The 20,163-nt window shown below is 55.2% G+C and overlaps 1 protein-coding gene across 2 annotated transcripts; it reads right to left on the bottom strand.

Moving 5' to 3' along the window:
* Positions 1–264: 264 nt before the first annotated feature.
* Positions 265–18,688, bottom strand: Gpr179 (G protein-coupled receptor 179). 2 transcript variants are annotated; one of them, XM_060386852.1, is made up of 12 exons: positions 17,892–18,688; positions 16,372–16,480; positions 14,722–14,809; positions 13,958–14,193; positions 12,511–12,579; positions 11,883–11,992; positions 11,188–11,426; positions 10,871–11,009; positions 10,223–10,328; positions 9,224–9,370; positions 4,390–7,320; positions 265–4,338 (listed from the first exon to the last, which is right to left on the bottom strand). In XM_060386852.1, the coding sequence occupies exons 1-12, from the start codon at positions 18,686–18,688 to the stop codon at positions 2,434–2,436; spliced, it is 6,876 nt and encodes a 2,291-aa protein (XP_060242835.1). In that variant the 3' UTR covers positions 265–2,433. The 2 variants fall into 2 exon arrangements, with proteins under 2 accessions (XP_060242835.1, XP_060242833.1); XM_060386850.1 differs by having other exon boundaries at positions 265–7,320.
* Positions 18,689–20,163: the final 1,475 nt, after the last annotated feature.

Genomic DNA, 20,163 nt, shown 5'->3' with positions numbered 1-20,163 from the left:
GCAATTTTCATTTCCTCTGGGATCAAATCCAGCTGAGCAAATGGCCCCAGATGTGAAGGGTTGGCTAGGGGAACCACACAGAGAGCATCTGTTAGCTGTGATTCCCAGCACTGGCAGAGAGTAAGCCAGACCACCCCAAGTCCTATGGGGTATAGGATGGCTGTGGAGCAGGCACTGTTTTCTGTCTGCTGTCCCTGTGTCGACAAAGGAAACCACCATTACAAATAAGCCGGAGCCGAGTGCAGTAGCTGAGAACAAGCATTCTTTATTATTTTCCCGGGTGGCTATTTATAACAATGTGGGGATAACTGCTCTTCCCAGCCAGATCAGACCCAGTCCGGTTGCTCTGGGCTGCACAGTTGGTGAAGCCTGCCGTAGCTCAGAAGTTGTGGGCGTAAGAGGCCACAGCCCTGAACAGCAGTGCCGCTGCAGAAACCCAGTGCAGGAGATCTGGGTGGGTAGGAGGGCTCAGTGTGGGAATGGGGGCAGATGGCCCCTAAAGGAGACTAGACGAGGCGAGTCTATTCTGTTCCGGTTTGGAAATGGGGCACTGAGCTGCCTTTTTTTTTTTTTTTTTTTTTTTTGTCCTGTGAGGCCCTGTATCTGTTCAGCATTTGCATATAGACTCCTGGTTTTCTCGCTGGATGTTTGGTCTCATTTGGGGCTTTCCACCTCTTAAACAGTGTCAGTGTCAGTACTGTTAGACGTCTTTAATGCCCCTTCCAGCTCTGCTCCATCAGTCTGCCTGTCCTCCCCGGTCTCACTCTCCCAAGCCAGACCGTCTATGTCTGTTTTTCTCCTTCCTAGTTTCCTTCCGACAGGATCATCGAACACCAACCCTCCATTATCTCGCGCTGCTTAATTAAGCAAGGTAGCCTGAACCAACCAAAGGCTGAGAAGTGAGCCAAGCTGGGGTGGGGGTGGGGGTGCTACAGAGGCTTTGTACTCACAAGATGCCCTTCCTAGCCCTTGGGCTTCTCTCGAGCCTGGGAGTGCTACTCTTTCTGAGGATGGTGGTGGCACCTATTTTGTCTCTCAGGCCCCACTGAGAAAGAGTACAAGTGAGTCAGGGTGGTTCTTGCCTGAGAACCAGAGATTCCCCCTCAGCTCCAGTTGGGAAGAGGTCCTATTGCTGACTGTAGACAGACTAGGAGGAGGCAGCGAGGTGAGCCCTGGCGACGGCAAGAACAGGTGCAGGAAGTTGGGAAGATGGCTGAAAGGGCCGGTAGGAAGCTTACTGGGGACATCTGGGAGACCGCCTTGTCTGTGTGGGGAGGACTCCGAGAGAGTGTCTTTCTTCTCTGGTCTCTGTTGTCACTTTGGATACGAGCCGTGACATAAATGTCAGAGTGTCTGCTACCTCAGACAGTCAGGGCGCATATGAGAGCTAGTAGAGCAGAAATGGGAGATTCAGGTCTGAATCCCCCTCGAGCTGGGGGATGTGGCCTGGTGGTAGGGTGCTTGCCTAGTATTCCGAAGACTGGGTTTCAGTTCCCAGGACCGCATGTACCCACAGGAAGACAAAGGCTGGCTGGGGATATAGTCCGGGTGACAGGGTCCTTGGGCCTGGCATACAGGAAGCTCTGGGCTCAGTTGCCACCACTGAGTCAACTGGGCATGGTGACGCACACTTGGAACCCTGGAACTCAGGAAGTGGATGCAGGAAAACCAGAAGATTAAGCCCAGCCTCAGCTACATATTGAGTTTTAGACCAGCCTGGCCACAAGGAAAGGGGTGAGAAGGAGGACATGGTCTAGGCCTATGAGATTTCTTTTTTGCAGGCACATATTTTGCCTCTGTTTTCCTCTGACTCATCTTTTAAATATTTATTTTTAATTTTGTACGTGTGTCCATCTGTCTATCTGTCTGACATGAGTGTAGGTGGCTGCAGAGACAAGAAGAAGAAATTGGAGGATCCCCCTGGAGCTGGAGTGGCAGGCAGTTGTCAGCCCCTCAACTTGGGTATTGACAACCCAAACCTGGGCCCCAGCTAGAGCAGTGCATGCTCTTAACCACTGAGCTGTCTGTCTCTCAGGCCCTGTCTTTCACCCTTAGTTACATGCCTTTATAGCTGTCTCTTGCCCAGTCTCCCGTGCCACTGCCTTGTATGGTGTAGTTCTTTGCTGCCTAGGGTAAACTTCGTGTAAGTAAGAGTTCCGACTTGAACAGCTGTGTCAGGTGCTCTGGACGGATGGCAGAATTCTTAAGAAGGGGAAGGTCCAGCTTTTGTTTCTTCAAACAGAAAGAGAAGTGAGGAGGGTGGAATGTTCCAGGTCCAGGCTGCACCCTTCTTGTTCAGTTTCTTTTGAATGGGTTGCCACTTGGCCTCCTGGGGTGAGGAAGTAGTCAAGCGTCTTTTGAGTTGGCTCTTTGGGGACACTGGAACGTGGGTGGGGAATGTCCTGAAGGAGCTCTGACCCCACCATGGTGCTGTCATTCACAGTCCCAAGGATAGGCAGGTGGGGGGCTGAATTCTTCAGCTTCGGCTTCAGAAGCCATTTGTCCTTGGTCTTCAATTAAGGACAAAGACTTTGGAGCCTCCCCTTCTCCAAGACTTGGTTCTGGAGCTGACTTGGCTCCAGACTCAATTCCCGAAGGTTCCTGTTCTCTGACACCTTCCAGAGGAAAAGCACTGGTTGGCTTGCTCAGTTCTGGGCGGACGCTCTTGCTGTCTGGGAGAAAGGTCTCCAAAGATCTGTGTACGGAGAGGCAAAGTGACTTCTCAGGGGCAGCAGGGACATCTGTCTGGGTTGTGGCTAAAGCCAGGAGGCCAGATTCATCAGGTCGGGCCCTGTCTTCCTCCCATGGACAGATGTCTGCCATGGTGCCCTTGATTTTATTGCCTTCTGGGTCTGTGACTTCCCATTGACAGACTTCTGCTAGCCGTTTCCCTGGGCTGCCTGCTCCGTGGGGGCTGACTTTGGGGTCGTCTGTGTCCAGAGTGTCTGCCTCGGGGAGGAGCCCTGCTGATGTCATGCCTTCTGAGGGGTAGTCTGCCTCTGCTGCTTTTAAGAAGTGCCTTTCAGCCCCTCCAGCCCCCTGCGACTCTCCACCCTGCTCTCGGTCCAGTGCCCCCTCCCCCACTGCTCCTGGACTTGCTTGCCAAGGGCAGCTCTCCACTTCCTTGGCAGAGGGAACCTCTTCTACTTCCCAAGGACACACCTGTGCCACCCCGGCACAGCTCATGTCCTCAGAACTGCCTCTGCTTCCACCAGAAGCACCCAAGGCTGCTTGCACCCCAAAGTCCTGACTCTCCCCACCTTCCTGCTGCCCAGAGCTGCTGGTCTGGGGTGTTTTCTGAACTGCCACACCTTTGTGCTCCGGTTTTTCAGGCGCCCTGCCCTTTTCTTCTTGAGATTTCTCCTTTTCGTCATCTTGTCTTGATGTCTCTGTCTCCATAACCGTCCCAGGCTCCTTCTGGGGACAGATCTCAACCTTGGTGTCACTGTCAGGTTTACGCAAATCTGGGTCAGGAGCACCCCACGAGCACATCCCAGCATCCCCAGCAGTGACCAGGGTCCGGGAGCTGGCTCCAGGTTGGTCAGGGCACTGGCTGTGTGGATAGGAGGAAGAGCCTGCCGGGACCAGGCTTTCCTGCAGGCAGACAGACTGGCGATCCTCGCTTGCTCCTCTCCCATCAACGGCAGACTGGGATTTTAAAGCTGGAGCTTTTCCTTGGGTTGTGGCTTCCGGGAGAGAACCCATCTTCAGGTCTTGTCTCAGGTCTCCCTTGTCAGTCGCCCTGTCACTTGCTTCCAAGATCTGTCCCTCTGCTGTTTCACCACTGGTGGTGCTGGGTAAGACCTTGGAAGATGGTTTCAAGTCCTTGTCTTCCCTAGGACAGGTAGCTTCCTCTTCCTGCCCCTGGTGGAGTTTTTCGTCCTCTTTTGACGTGCCTTCTGTTTGGAGGGGGGCTCCTGCCATGTCCAGACTCTTTCTCCTTTGCTCCAGTCCTTTATCCAGGCTTCCTTCATTCACTTCCCAGGGACAGATCTTGGCTTTTTCACTGGTAGGAACTTCCTCTGATTCCCAGGGACACACCTCTATCGGCCTGGCACTCACATGGTCCAGTTTCTGTAGCCCATCTTTTAGTTTCTCAGTGTTCAGAGTGTCTGGCTGCTGAGAGGAATCCCCTGGACTCAAGCTGTCCCAGGGACAGACAACCTCCTTCTCCAAGCCTGGCCTCTCTGGCTTCTCTGGAGCAGTAGCAGATGTCGGGCTGGGTCCGGAATCTACAGATGTCTGACCTGCATCACTTGGAGAGATGCCAGAGGCTTCAGCCCCCGGAACCCTTTCCTCTCCAGCCCCAGCACCCACTTCCCAGGGACAGATTTTGGCCTTCTCAGCTGCCAGGGTCTCCTGCTCCACGTCCCATGGGCAGATCTCCGCAGCTTTGCCTTCCATGCTGCCTGGCCTCCGCAGAGTGCCCTGGGGTCTCTCCGTGTCTTTTTGTGGGGCGCCACCACGGTCCATGCTCTCCCAGGGGCAGATGGCTTCCTGCTTTTGGCTCTGCCCCTCAGCCTTTCCCCATGCTTGGATTCTCGCTTTTTCAGGTTTTTTCTCATCCTTTTGAAATTCTCCTTTTGGTGTGTGTTCTGGTGTCCTGGTTTCTGTTCGCCCATCTCCTTCCCAGGGACAGATTTCTGCTGTTGAAGGTGTTGCCTGCTTTCCCTCTGGCTCGAGCACTTCCCAAGGACACACTTGCAGCGCCCGACTGCCCTCGATGCTTAGGGATTTCCCACCAGCCCCTGATGAGGAGTTGTCTGGATATGAGCTGGGCTGCTCAGGGGCCGCCTCCTCCCAGGGGCACACGGACTCCTGTGTGGGCATTGCCCTCACAGCTTGCTCCCCCGTCCCAACTAAGCGTCCCTTTCTGGAGGCATTCTCCTTTCCTGGGAGAGATGCCCCATCTGTCCCCTGATTCAGTGTTTCTGTACCTGTCAGCCCATCTCCCAGCTCCCAGGGACAGACCTCAGCTTTCTTGTCATGAGATGTCTCTCCTGCCTCCCAGGGGCATACCTCTGCAATGCCACTGCCCAGACTCCCTGAGCTTCCTGGGGCTTGAAGTGAGACTGCCGAAGGACCCCGAAAATCAGTACTTTCCCACGGACAAAGAGACACCAGGTCTCTGCCCAGATTCTGTTCTCTCCGGAAGCTTGCCTTCTTGGGGGATTTCTGCCGCTCTTCAGGGAGTTGCTGTACTCTTTGCACCAATTCCCCCTCCCCCACATCGCTCATCTCCCATGGGCACAGCTCTGCCTTGACAGCACCCTGTGGAAGAGCCTCTGGATGCCTCTCCCCCTTCCTCACTTCTGTGCCCTGGGTTCTGTCAGAGTCCTGATGGGCCAACTGAGGAGACAGACCTCCAGGCTCCATGCTTTCCCAAGGGCACACCGCCTCCTGGCTCCGGACCAGCCTCTCCGGCTTTTTGCGAGTAATGGCACCCACACCTTCGGGCTCTGGTTCCCCCGGGGCTCTCTCCCTGTCTTCCCAGGAACTACTTAGAACTTGTCTTGATGGCTTCTTCTCAAGGCCTCCTTCAGACCCCTCCAAGGAGCCGATCTTGGCCTTGTTGATAACCTCTGGCTGGCACGCTCCTGATTCAGTTACCTCCCAGGGACACACCTCAGCCACCCTGTGGTCAGCACTGCCTGGGGGCTGGAGGGCAGCGCTGGGCACCTCTTGGTGTCCCACAGGCGATTCCTTCACTTGTTCAGCATTTTTGTCTCCAAAAACTTGCCTCAGTGTGGCAAGCGCTATTTTACCAGTTCGCTCAACTTTCTTCTCCCCTAGACCCTGGAAGGTCCTCTTGTTTCTATCTTCTTGATCTCTGCTGCCCTCCTTTTGACAAACATGGAGCATTCTGCTGGTCTGAGCATTCTGTTGGTTCTGGAGGGACTCCTCATCCTCACAGGGGGTGAGGGCAGCCTGTTTGCTCACTGCTTTGGGCCGGCCCAGCCTGGGAGATCGGGGTGGAGCCCCGGCGCTCACCTCTGTAGGCTTTCCCTTCTCAGTCTCAGGGCTGGCCTCCCCGCCCTCTTTGTAGGTGCTCCTAGAACGGGTCAGAGCTTTGATGGCCAGGCCCAGGCTGCGCACGGAGCCCTGCTGCAGAGGGGTCTTGAGGCTGTGGGATTTTGAGAAGACCTTGGGCTTGTCCTCATCCATATTATCACCTTCTTCCTGGGCATGACCTCCCTCTGTGACCGTCTCACTCTCCCCAGTTCCCCTTTTTTCCACTGCCACAGAGAGGGCCCTCCAGATCTTGGTACGAGCTGAGGCAGGTGAGTGGCTGCTTCGCTCTGGCCCTGTGGGGCCTTCCTGGACCACATTTTCTTTCTTGCCTGGCAGTTCTGCATTCTCCCAGGGGCAGATGAAAGTGAGTAGGGTGGGGCTCTGGGGGGGCTTTGGGACCGGTGTCAGGACAGGGATGGGAGTCGGGGCCGGAGCTGGCAACAGAACAGGAGCCAATGTAGAGGTTGGGGTGGGAGACAGCATTCTTGGCTCTCCCAGCCAGGCCCCAGACAGGGCCAAGATGGGTGTGGAGACCTGGTGCCGGATGGGTGGGTGAGGCAGCCTCCTCCCAGCCTCCTCATGAGGCCTCCCTAGGGTATGGGAGCTATCCACACTACTGCTCTTGGCAGGGGAAGGTGGGGCTGACAGAGGAGCCCTTAGAGGTCGCTGTAATCTCCTGGCTGATGGCTTCCGCACCGGGCTCACCATGGCCGCCTCAGCCTTCTTCCTCTCCTCTCTCTCTTTTGCCTGCCTATATGTTTCCTCCAGGTAGGCCTGACTGGCCACAAGCAGAGCCCTTTCCCTGGAGCCAGCCGCCACACTCAGTGACTTCTGCAGGGAGATGGGCCTGGTCCTGGGGAGCCTCTCTCCCACTGTCAGGTTGTGAGCACTGGCTGACCTGAAGCCCAGGGCTGGGGGGCCCTCTGCTGACCCTTGGACCTCTGCTGGTGAGGCCTTCTTGGACAGGGTCTTCCTGAGCGTGGAGTCAAGGGGAGGTGTGCTATGTTCCCTGTGGGGCTCGTAGGTGCTGCGGGTCTTGCGCAGGGCTGGTGGCTTCTCAGTTTCTTGGAGGCTGGAGCTGAGGAGCCTCCGTCGAGAAGAGCCTGGCAGGCTGCTGAGGCCTGCAGAGCCCGAGTCCCGGGAGTGCTGCCTAGCCAGGGCCTCTGGGAACTCAGCCAGGTACCTCATGAAAGAACGTCCCAGCCCCTGTCGCGAGCTGCCCCGCTTCTTGGGCAGGTGCGGGTTGTTAGCGGCCATCTCCTTGGTCTTTCGGACTTCCAGCTGGGCGTAGAGCTTCTTCAGCTCATCCTACAAGGAAGGGGGCGTAGGGCAGCAGAGTCACCTCTGAGATGGCTGAGCCCACCCCCGACCCTTGTTTAAACTGTTTTCTCTGCGGAATCATGCTTCCATCAAATTCTGTCCCTTTCTTGTTTCTTTCTTTCTTTTTCTTTAATAATTTATTTATTTTTATTTTACGTGTGTTGGTGTTTTGCCTGTGTGTATGTCTGTGGGTGTCGCATCCTGGAATTATAGACAGGTGTGAGCTGACGTGTGGATGCTGGGAATTGAACCCAGGTCCTCTAGAAGAGCATTACTGGGCTCTTAACAGCTGAGCCATCTCTACCAGCCTTCCACCCTCCCCCTTCTTTTTCTAAAACATAGAATTCAGCACTTCCTTCAAGACCAGAGCCAAGGTGGTTCTGAGCTGATTCCATTCAGCTCTGCGGGTACAGGGTGACCTCCCTTCCCTGGGGCACAGTGATCTCATGGAAAATGAGTGGCATTGGGGGCGGGTGGGGCTGGTATGCGACTTCTGACCCATGTGTACCCCAAAGCTATTTTATTGACCTCACTGTGCCTCTGTATCTTTGTTTGCTTTAGAGACAGGGTTTCTCTCTGTAGCCCTGGCTGTCCTGGAACTCACTCTGCAGACCAGGCCGGCCTTGAACTCAGAGATCCACCTGCCTCTGCCTCTGCCTCCCAAGTGCCGGGATCAAAGGTGTGCAGCACCACTGCCTGGCGCCCCTGCTTTTTCTCTGTGACCATGTTCATTTCCCAAGAGCTTTCTGGGAGGTTCCTGGAAGAACGTTACGTCAAAGAAGTTGGCGTCAAAGAAGACTTCTGCGCCCCGGGTTTCCCCCCAAAGCTGGCACAGGAGTAGCAGATTAGCTTGTCTTCTAAAAAGGGAGGGGCCGATGTGCTGTGGCTATGGCTAGGCCTCTCTGTGCTCCGGTTCCACAGTTCGGAGAGGAGCACAAAGGCAGACTAGGCAGGACCCAGAAGATGGCGAGGCCATGGAGAGACCCGCAGAGGCTCCTGGGAGGGGAACTGGGAGGGGGGGGGTGGGTAGGTAGATGGCTTCCCAAGATGGCTTTCTGAAGCCACGTAGTCTCATGCCAACCCCTGGCTCTCTACGATGCCCTTGGGAAGGAAAATAAGAGGGAGCCAGCTCCTTCAGAGCAGTCCTCCAGAGAGCTGCTTTCCCCAGGGGCTCAGTGAAAGAAATGGGAGCCTGGTGGTCACCCTCTGTCAAAACTTCCTAGCCCCCACGGCTGACCCTTAGGGTCACCAGCCATTCCACTTTGCTAGGGACTCAAGGCGTTTCTAGTCTGTCCCCATGGTGACATGGGGTCAAGAGTACATTCTTGCCTGGGCCTGGGCCTTAAGGGTTTGGGCATCTGGGTTTCAGTACCATGGTATGTAGTCAGGGAGGTCGAGGATGGTAGAAAAGGGAAATGCAGTGTTGGAGGAGGGAAGACTTGGGGTGATTCAGTGGTATGCAGGCTGGTGGCAGCACAGCTATGCTCCTCTGTTTAGTCCTTAAAGGTTGATACCAAGGGCCTGGAGCGATGGCTCCGAGGTCAAGAGCACTAGCTGTTCTTCCAAAGGTCCTGAGTTCAATTCCCGGCAACCACACGGTGGCTCACAACCATCTATAATGAGATCTGATACCCTCTTTCTGGCATGTAGGCACACATGCAGGCATAACACTATAAAAGCCAGGCAGTGGTGGGGCACAGCTTTAATCCCAGCCAGCATTCAGGAGGGAGAGGCAGGTGGAGCTCTGTGAGCTCAAGGCCAGTCTGGTCTACAAAGCAAGTTTAGCACAGCCAGGACTCTTGTTACACACAAGAAACCCTGTCTCAAAAAACCAAACCAAAACACCAAAACAAAACAATAAAAGGAACTGGGGTGGGAGAGGGAGGCCTACCCGAATGTCCCCTGGGTCCAGGCTGCGCTCACTCCAGGCTGAGGCGATGCTGCTGTTGAGGTAGGAGCTTGAGCCCTGAAGGTCCAGCTCGTCTTCATATACTTCCTCTAAGATCTCCTCCCGAGGAGGCGCCCCTGGCTTCCAGAACTGGCCGGGACAGATGAGGAGATGAGGGAGATGGGAGACACAACAGTGCCCTGTCCACTCCTACCCTCACTGACTCTGCCTTTACCTCATGAGTCTTTAACTCTACTCTTTTTCTGGTTTGGGGAATTTTTTTTTTCTTTTAAACACATTTTTTTTTTTTAATTTATATATTTTTTATGTATACAATGTTCTATCTGCACGTACACCTGCACGCCAGAAGGGGGCACCAGATCTCACTCTAGATGGTTGTGAGCCACCATGTGGTTGCTGGGAACTGAACTCAGGACCTCCGGAGGAGCAGTGCTCTTAACCTCTGAGCCATCTCTCCAGCCCTGGTTTGGGAATTTAATTCCCTGTCGTTCTTCCTCAGCAGTGACCAGCACGATGTCTGTAGGCATGGCCTTCAGCTCTCCAACCCGCCTCTATGAACTGCTCCCCACACCCTCAGAGTCTACCAGCTGCATTAAAAGGGGACCAGACACGGTGGCTCACGCCTTCACTCCTAGTACTCAGGAGGCAGAGGCAGGCAGATCTCTGTGAGTTCAAGGCCAGCCTGGTCTATAGAGTTCCAGGACAGCCAGGGCTACACAGGGAAACCCTGTCTCAACAAACTAACCAACAACCCAAACAAAACAACACCAGCAACAACAACAACAACAACTCTTCCTCCATCCGTGGTTCTATGTTCCCAGCGTGGGAACGGGAAACAGGGACTAGCTCCCTCTCCCAACCCAGTCCTTGCCTAGGATGCTCCTTCTTCCTAACGTGGAGAGGGTGGTGAGGTGGCGGGCCCCCAGCGTTCTTTACCAAGGGGCTGAGGGCCTGCCTTGTCTAGTAGGGGAGAGGCCTTACCTTAGGGATGAAGATCAGAGCCAGTGTGGCTGTGACCGTACAATGGGTGTGGAGGAAGAAGAGGAGAAGGGCCCAGTCTGGGTGCAGGGAAGGAACCAGCACAAACCTGAGGGCCGGGTGGGACAGGGTGATCATCAGAGCCTGCCTGCCTCACCTCGCTAAGCTCCCTGAGCCCAGCCCTAGCTCCAGCCTGGCACTCACCAGCAGGATACCCTTCCTCCCTCTCTGGATTACAGGTGTAATCTCAAGGTTCCCATTAATCCCCTCTTCTGATTCCACCCCACTGCCTCTGCCTGCCCAGGTTACAGAACTGTGCTCAGGACTCTGTTAGGGTCCCGTGGTTTGCTTCTTCAGCCACCACAGGCCCAGGTCCCCATAAGCACACAGCAGGCCTGCTGCTCTGAAGGCTAAAGAGGAAGGAAGGAGTGAGGGCTTGAGGGACTTAGGACCGAGGCACGGAATTAGGAAAGAGACACATTTCCTCCTCTTGTGGGTTGGGCATCTCTCCAGAATGAGATCTGGGGTATAGGAAGGGCATGTGTGGGCAGAGCAGCATTGCAAGGATTACTGTTAGGTGGAGCCCCTCACCCGGAGACGGGGAACGTTGGCAGGGTGGGAGGAGCCTGAGGAAGGAGGGCTGGTGCTCACCTGGCTGTGTGGAAGGCAGTGGAGAGCAGCAGCTCGTTGTGCAGGGCAATACTCATGTAGCGGGGTTCATGGAAGGCTGAGGGGACCGCCCGGGTGGCATAGCAAAGGAAGCTGCCCCAACACAGCAGCAGCATTTCCGCTGTGGAGATTCGGGGAGGAGAGGAGGGGACTGGATTCTTTACCGCCTCGGCAGCCTGCTGACCCTCTCCAAAACAGAGCATGCTGGGCAGCCCAGACCTGGGGAAGCTAGCACAAGACCACCCTGGAGGCAAACGGCTAGGAGCTCGGGGAGGCTCGCCTCGGTGGAAGCAGCTCACCCACAACCATGATGTAGTCCCAGTGGTCATGGTGACAGAGGTAGAAGTGGCGGCCAGTGGGAGTGTGGCCTCGGGTCACCAGAGGTGTGTGCTGGATCCCTGGCTCCAAGACGCCCGCTGTCCACACGACTAGGAAGCCCAACACCAGCAGCAGGAGCTGCCCTAGACGCCGCAGCAGCTGCCCGCTGCTTGGGTGCGGGCCCCTCTGGGCAGTTCGAGACAGAAACAGTTGGAGCACCCTGAGGGGAGAAAAGTACACATGGGAACTTGGGAGGGCCGAGGCTGGGGCCGGAGCCCTGAATCCTTTTTTTTTTTTAAATAAAGATTTATTGATCTGTTACATATACAGTGTTCTGCCTGCATGTACACCTGAAGGCCAGAAGAGGGCGCCAGACCTCATTATAGATGGTCGTGAGCCACCCTATGACTGCTGGGAATTGAACTCAGGACCTTTGGAAGAGCAGCCAGTGCTCTTAACCTCACCTGAGCCCTGAATTCTGTCCATTGCTTCCCAGCCCTTCACGTGTTTACCTCTTGTGCTCTTTCCAAAAGTTACCCGGAGAGGGAAAAGCTGAGCGATTGAGGCTGGTTGGGGCGGGGGGGAGGGGAAGGTCTGGCTCTGAAAAACTCCACTGTGTGAATGAGCTGGGTGGCCCGGCGTGAGCAGAGCAGTGAGGGGGTCTGTCAGGCCCTACCTAGAGAGCTTCAGTATAATGGTCCCGTAGACGACGGCAAACCCCAGCAGCCGGACCCAGCGGAGAGCAATGCAGCGGAAGACGCTGGGCTTGAAGTACAGGATGAACACCTGATGGCAGGGGAAGGAAAAAGCTGCTGTCGGCTCTGCTCTCACTCGGCTCTAGTTCCGTGTCGCATACGCATACGTGAGCCATCTTCCCAGCAGGCCCACAGAGGAGGCCTCATGTTCCCCCTTTTGCAGAGTTGCGGCTTAAGTTTCGGGAAGGGTAGAAAAACCATACCCATGCAGCAGATCAGAGAACTCTTTTGAGCCTGGGTCTCAGCCTTCAGAGCCCACCAGGCTACTCTGCCATTTGTGAGAGAGAAATGTCCTTTTTTTTTTTTTTTTTTTTTAGACAGGGTTTCTCTGTGTAGCCATGGCTGTCCTGGACTCACTTTGTAGACCAGGCTGGCCTGGAACTCACTGAGTGCTGGGATTACAGGCATGCACCACCATGCCTGTCTGGTAGGGGGAATTTAAAGTCGCCAAATCTTCCTAAGAAGGGGGCATAGGACTCTGGAGGAGGGTGAGAGTTTGGGAGTAGGGGACACTAAGAAGTAAAGGCCAGCTACTGGCCACAGACTCACAGGGAAGTAGAGAAGTAAGGATCCAAAAAGGATGGCTTCCAGCAGGATGATTCCAGATGACCGGATCCTCTGTGAGCCCAGGGGAGAGAGGTGTGAGCAGGGTAGGGCCAAGCCTGGCCTGGGCCTGTCTGGAGACTCGCTCTGGCCCTGGGCTTCCCACCCTACAGCGCTAGCTCTACCCTCTGTTCACAGCCACGCCTCCAGCCTCACCCTACAGTTTAGCTACCCTTGCACCGAGGGCTGCTGCCCTGGGCTCGCAGTAAAGGTTGCTGAGGCTAGAAAGGGCCTCTGGCATTCCTCCAAGCTTTGGTCAGACTGTACATACATCGGTCCAGAATAAGAGTGCCCGTCTCAGCCAGGCACGGCGCCCACACCTGTAACCCCAGCAGAGGCAGGTGGATCTCTTGTGAGTTTGAGGCCAGCCTGGTCTACAAAGTGAGTCCAGGACAGCCAAGGCTATACAGAGACACCCTGTCTCAAAAAACAAACAAACAAAAAGATTCCCCTTCTCTGCCTGTAAAAACCAGCTAGCCTTCAAGCCTCGCTCTGGTATCACGTTTTCTAGAAACTCTCTCCAATGCCATCCCCTCCAGAATAACGGGGTCGCCCCTCTAAGCTCCCATGGCACCTGACAGCCACCTCCATCCCTGTTCCTGTCTCAATTGCTTCCTCCATGCCTTGGGGAACCCAGATTATTTCTCTTGCAGAGTGCCTACCTAGTGATTTTTTTTCTTTTTATTATTAGTTACATTTTATTAACTCTGTATCCTAGCTGTATCCGTCTCCCTCATTCCTTCCCAATCCCACCCTCCCTCTCTCATCTCCTCCCTGCCCCTTTCCAAGTCCACTGATTGGGGAGGACCTCCTCCCCTTTCATCTGACCCTGTTTTATCAGGTATCTTCAGGGCTGGCTGCAAAGTCCTCCTCTGTGGCCTAGCAGGACTGCTCCTCCCTTGCGGGGTGGGGAGGTCAAAGAACCTGCCATTGAGTTCCTGTCAGAAATAGTCCCTGTTCCCCTTACTAGGGAAAACCAATTGGTTACTGAGCTACCACGGGCTACATCCGAGCAAAGGTTCTAGGTTATATCCATACATGGTTCTTGGTGGAGTATCGGTCTCAGAAAAGACCCTGTGCCCAGATATATTTGGTCTTTGTGGAGCTCCTATCCTCTCCACATCATATTAACTCCCCCTTCTTTCATATGCTTCCCTGCACTCTGCTGACTACCTAGTGACTTCCTCTGAGTAGCATTCAACTAGCGTTTGTTGAAGCAAATACAGTGCCTTCACATTGCAGAGGTGGAAACAGATCTAAGGTAGAGAGGTCACTGCCTAGTGTCACACATTCAGGAGGAGAGAAGCAAGACTAGCACCCGTTCTCCCAAGAGTTAGCCCTCTAGTTGAGATGGCTTGGACATGTGCCCAGGAGCTGTGTGAGGCCTTCTTGCCTTGCTCCTGCGGCAACGGTAGGCGACCAGCATGCTCAAGAAGACGGCCAGCATGCAGCAGGTCTGGCATGCCAGCACTGCCGCCCTCAGCGCCAGGGCCTCCTCCACTGTGCACGGCGTGGCATCCAGACAGCTGGCGCAGCCCTCAGGACACGGCTGGCAGCGCAGCAGCTTCCCTGAGCTGCCCTGCGGGGACCCGAATTGCCCAGCAGCCTGAGTGGCAGTCTCCTCGAACCCTGCAAAGAACAGGATGGGGGTGAGGAGGGAAGCTTGGCTAGAGACCTCTGAGGCTCTAGCCTTGGGTCCTGGGAGCTACATGCTCTCCTGTAGCTTATGCCCCAGGAATGAAAGTGAAGGGGCGTGCCCCGTGAAGGACAGGGAAATAGGAAGTGGTGATGCCCAGCTAGGGCTCACTGGTAGGCTAACTTGCCTCAGACCTGTGTGTTTGGGCTTATTAGAAGGCAGCCACCTACAAATAACCCTGCTGATCTTTCTCTCCTTCTCCCCGCACCCCCACTTTTCACTTGAGATGGGGTCTCAGTATGGCCTCGAATTCGTGGCAATCCTCCTGCCTCAGCTTCTCAAGTGCTGGCACTACAGGTGTGCACCACCATGCCCTGCCAGCCTCTCCCCTTGGCTTTCTGCTGTTGGCCTCCCCACTTCCTTCCAGGATGACCTTCAACCTACCCTTCTCCTCTAGGTGTTCCATCCCAACTCACCTTGGCTTGCAAAACCTCTGCTTAGTCCCCTCCATACTTACGTACCCCCGGCACCACTAGCCCCGTAGAATCCAGGTCGGCAGCGACAGAGATAGCGGCCAAGAACAAAACCCTGACTCTCCAGGGGGACACACTGTGGGGATGACAAGTGACATTTGTTTGTCTGATGTTTTTCTCTGGAAGCTTTCTCTGCTGGGACGGCCCCCTCCATCCACGGCTTCCGGGTTTACATTAGGAGATTTTGCCAGAAGTTTTCTCTGGTTCTTGCGCAGCCCTCCCCCTCCCCCTGGAAACATCCCCACTCCCGGCTGTTAGGCCTTTTTAAGGAGTATCCAAGAAAAGAGTACTTTTGTTCAGACTCGCAGTTACAGCGGCCTTGTGTCCCACTTCCTGGTGCCTAGCTGTTGCTAGGGCTAGGTACTGGGGGAGGTGAAGGCAGAGAGAGCTCAGAGCCCGATCGTGCTGTGTTCCTTCTACCCCGCTTCAAACGGTTCCCGTGACCTGCCCCACCTGGCACACAGGTGATGACTAGTTCTATGTCATTGACCTGAGCTAGAGTTATCAGGGGTGAAGGGAGCCCCAATTGTTGAAAAATGCCCTCCTAAGCTCCAGTTATGGGACATTTTCTTAATTAGCGATTGACGTGGGAGGGCTGTTCCTGGGCTGGTGGTCCTGGGTTCTAGAAGAAAGCAGGCTGAACAAGCCAGTAAGCAGCGCCCCTCCCTGGCCTCTGCAGCCATTGCCTCCTACCTCCAGCTTCCTGCCCTCACCACTTTGGACGATGAACCGTGAGTGGACTAACCCTTTCCTCCCTAGGTTGCTTTTGGCTGTGGTGTTTCGTTATAACAGTAACCCTAAGATGGATGAGTTAAAAAGCCCTCCTGCTCTCTCCGCCCCGTGGGGGCTGGAGAGATGGCTCAGAGGTTAAGAGCATCTTCCAAAGGTCCTGAGTTCAATTCCCAGAAATCACATGGTGGCTCACAACCATCTATAAGGAGATCTGGTGCCCTCTTCTGGCGTGCAGGTGCACATGCAGGCAGAACGCTGTATACACAATAAATGAATCTTAAAAACAAAAACATGGAGGGGCAGCTTCCTGCATCAGAACCTTTCTGGCTTTATCGTAGGATTACTTTCCTCAGCCTAATGCCAGGTTGGTGGGATGCCAAGGTCAGCTCTTGATTCTACTTTGTTCAGCAGGGGGACAGCACGCGACCTCAGCGACGGGCAGGGAAACTAAACCCGTGGCCGAGGTCAGTGGCTGAGAACAGAAATCTGTGAGGCACAGGTCTTTGATCCTGCCTGTGGCTTGGAGCTTGTCACCTTCACCAGTCGCAGAGCTTCTCAAGCTTTGGCTGGACTCCTCCCACACCCGCCAGCAATGCCGGTGGGACGCTCAGGGCTGTGTGAACGGGAAGTGTGCACCCGAGGAAAGCTTCGGGCCTAACCAGAACGGAGGGCAAGCAGGGAGGGACACTGGAGGTTGCACAGGCCCGAGGAATAGCTTTTTTGAGGAGAGGAGGAAGGTATGGAGTAGGCTGTACCTTGGCCTCCCTTTCCAAAAGCTGGCCCTGTCAGCTCTGCCAACCACTTGGGACCTCCTTGAAAGCTCTGAGCTGTCAGGGTGGCTTTGTTAACCGCTCATTGGAGTGAAAAGGGAATGGAGGCGGGACTCGGTGGGCCCGCCCTCCTTGCCTGAGTGCTGTTGAGATCGCACAGGTGCGTGTTAGAGTACCAGCCCGGGCCGCCTGTGCACTGGTTGATGTCCACGCTTTGGAGGTCGATATCCATCTGCACCTGCCCCCTAGGGAAGCAGATGGACAGTTAGGGGGACGAGGGGGCCTCTGAGGAGATCAGTAGATTATGGGGCAGTACAGTCTTTGCACACTTCAGCCCAGGGCCAGAAGGGCACACGCATTCAGTACAGCAATCATTGGCCCTGTCTCTGTGGCAACAGTCCCCCTCCCCCAGGTTGCTCCCCCCACTTCTCCACTATTCGGCCTCTTGTCGTTTTCCCCTTTTCGACAATGGGTAGGGGGAAGAGGCATGCCAGGACACGCAGGAGCCAGGGCTCTGCTGGTCGCTATGAAGGGATTTTTTTTTTCACACTTGCCCATTGCATCTACACATCATCTGCAGCTCAGCTGCTCACCGCCCCTCAACTCTGCCCAAGCCAGGTCTGAACTAATCACAGCAAAGGAGCCCTGGAATGGAGGAGCCCTGTTGTGCCTGAATTGGGAGAGCTCTGGCAAGGGGCCAGAAGCCTGCTTACAGGAGGGAAGCCCTGCTGGGAACAATGCATGGGGGCAGAGAGCCGGGAAAGCAATGCTCTGCTCGCTGCTGCGCGGCTGCGTGGCTGCGAGCCTGGCCTTGCTGCGTTCCTTTGCTGCTTGCTTCCCTGTCGAGCAACTTGCCCTCTATCCCAGCTGCAGCCAGAGCCAGTTCTTTGCGGAATATCACAAACTGTTACGGCAGCATACAGGATACTGGGGCCCGCTCCACCAAGAGCCTGGTCATTGGCAATGGCGCTGGGGACTCAGCCAAATCCTGGACAGAAAGAAAGGGCTTTGGTTCCAAGCCCCTGTCCAGGAATTTTTCCTTCTCCTGGGAAGCCTCCTGGAGTGTCCATGTGGCTCCTCGGAGAAGCCAGGAATATGGATTATTGCTGTCCTCGGGTTCTCTCCTACCTCTTCAGTCTGTACCTCAGACCTGAGAACCAAGACCCGTCCTTGTCTGTACTCACCCGTCTGTGAGCGCACACGTACCCATGTATCGATGTCTATATACTTAACTGTATATGCGCATGCTCCCGGGCATTCACTCATTGTGCTTAACGTGCAGACAACATCAACAGACACCCAGCACATGCCTGTAATCCCAGGAGGATCAGGGTTTACAGGTCAGCCCTGGCCTCATGACAAACTGTCTTATTAGAAAACAAAATAAAATGAACACACGCGCGCGCGCACACACATTAAACAAAAAGGCAAACCAACAGATGTGCAGATAAATATCTATGAACTGACTGGTTCACGCACAGCTTGCAGACTCACACCTGAGAATGTTAAGAGGTAGCTGCAGGTTCCTGGTGCCAGCTGTAAAATTCCACGCCTGAGTGCGCACGCACGGCTGTGCCTCCTAGACGTAGGTGGTACAGTAGCCTTGTGTCCCCCTCATCCTCAGGCATCGGTCAGTTTCTTCCCGAACCCACTTACCTGACCTCTGGGCTGAGGTCTGGCTTGAGTCCGTAGAAGGTGGCTGAGGCGGTGACCAGCCAGCCGGGTCGGAGCCGGCCCTCGCGACATTCCAAAAAGGGAGGAGAGAGCTTCACCTGCAGGATGTCCCCCACGTAGCCGTCGGCCTGTGGCCACTTGGGACTGTCAAGACTCCTTAGGTCGTTGGTCAGGACTCGCTTCTGCAGGACGGGGCCGTCCAGCTCCTCCTCTTCTGGGCTCTCTTCCTGTACCCTGCTCCCAGACAGGTCCTGGAGGATGGTTTCATCCCCCCTCCGAGTGGCCTGCAGGGCCAGCTGCAGGTGGCTGGCCCCTGGCGGAGGGTTGAAGGTCAGCAGAGCCCTGTAGGCTCGAGGGTCCCCCTCTACCACACTGCGCACAAGCGCCTGGTACCATTCCACATCCTCCTCCACGCTTGACTCCCGGATGTCATTGGCTTGCAGAAGCATGTTGAGGAAATTGGCGGCCTGGGCCAGGGTGCCCGCCGCTCTCTGTAGGACTGGGGGTATTCCTGCCTTGCCTTCTGCCCCACGGACCTCGTAACTCTCGCTGCAGTTAGCCCCCGACAGCTGTTGAACATCTCCGGAGTAGAGAAAAGCCAGGGCGGCTTCAGCCCCCCTTGGGGGCATCCACAGGGTCTCAGATCCTGGCTTGGCTTGGGAGGGTAAGGGAGGCAGAGAGCGCAAGGGCCTTTGACTCCTCAGAGCCCAGCTGCAGAGGAAACAGTAACTCAGGAGCCCCCAGACAAGGGAAGGCCTGACCGCTGCCCTTGGGCCCATTCTTCGGCAGCTCTCAGATCCCTGGAGTCCAGGCTGCCTAGAGTTAGGGTGGCTCAGAGGAATGCAGGCAGAGGCTGGTACATGGCCTGTCTCCACACCTTCTCCCCTCCCTCCGTCCGTCTGTCCGTCCCTCCCTCCTTTCTCTCAGGCTGGTATCTAGCCTTTCCCCACCCCCCTTCCACTGTAACCAGTTAGCTTCTGGATATAGGTATGTGGGCCCTGCCCTCCTCACTCAGGGTGTCCCCCCATCTCCAAACCTCTTAATCCTGGCATACACCTCCGATCCAGTACACAGACACCCTTACACATCCACACATACCCCACATCTGCTCCAGAGAGAGAAAAGAGGGGAGGGAAGGGACCAGTTATTCTCTCTCTGCCCCCCTCCCCCCTCTACCCTTTGCTCCATTAGGAGAGATGGGCAAATCCGGCCTGGGGCACCATAGCAACCACAGATGGATCCATGATCCACGCCTCTCTCCACCCCTCTGCCCCACTTGGCCTCCTGGCAGAGACTGCAACGGGCACAGTAAAGGGCTCGCTGCCTGTCCTGGCGGCGAGTTCCTGGTGCCCGCGCCCCTGTCTGATACTGTGCTGCTTATTGGCGGTGGGATGGGGGGGTGGCAAAGGTAGGGCAGAGCGCCCAGGAGAGCCAGAAGCAGCCAGTGAACAGACGGTGGCAGCTCATGAATTGTTTCCCTGCGTCATGGCTCCCCTGCTTTGTCCAGCACTCAACCTCAGAGCCCTAAGGACACATTCCACAGGTCCAGGGAGGAAGTCACATCCTTTGGGCGGATGGGTGAAGCCACACCTGTCACTGCGGGACTGTGACAGAGCTGGAAACTCATAGAGGATTCCCCTCCTGACCCTAGTCTTTCTCCTCCTGCCCACAGAGTTAACAGGCATGGCAGCAATTGGGGGAGGGCCGGGAGGGGTTGGTAAGGGAGCCGGGGAGGAAGAAAGGGAACAGCTTTGCCTCAACCGCTCCATCTTCCTGTTATCCCTGCTAACTTCTCCTTCCCTTCTTTGTGAAATCTAGTCCCTCTCATCCTCCTCCCCCTCTTTTTTTTTTTTACTTGTTTTGTTTTCAGTTGTTTTTTTTTTTTTTTGTCTGCTTGTTTTATTTATTTATTTTTTTAAAATTAAGATTTCATTTATTTATTTATTTATCGGGCTGAGTATTCGGAAGTCAGATGGCAACTTTGTGAAAATCGGTTCCCCCTTTCCTGGGACTTGAATTCAGGTTGTGAGATTTGGTGGCAGGTGTCATCACTTGAGCGGTCTCTCCGTCTCTCCAGGACTCCCCTTGTGGGCCATGGCTTCCGAACTCAAGCCTGCAGCTGCTGAGTTATTTTGCTAACCCTGTGCACCACTGTGTGTGTATGCGTGTGTGTGAAGTTTCACGTTCATTCTGTAGCCCAGGCTGGCATTAGCTTCCCAGGGACTTTCCTGCCTCAGCCTCCTGAATCCTGGGA

This window comes from Meriones unguiculatus, chromosome 7, assembly GCF_030254825.1.
Source record: "Meriones unguiculatus strain TT.TT164.6M chromosome 7, Bangor_MerUng_6.1, whole genome shotgun sequence".
Taxonomy (NCBI): Eukaryota; Metazoa; Chordata; class Mammalia; order Rodentia; family Muridae; genus Meriones; species Meriones unguiculatus.
This window is presented reverse-complemented; position numbering and strand designations above follow the sequence as displayed.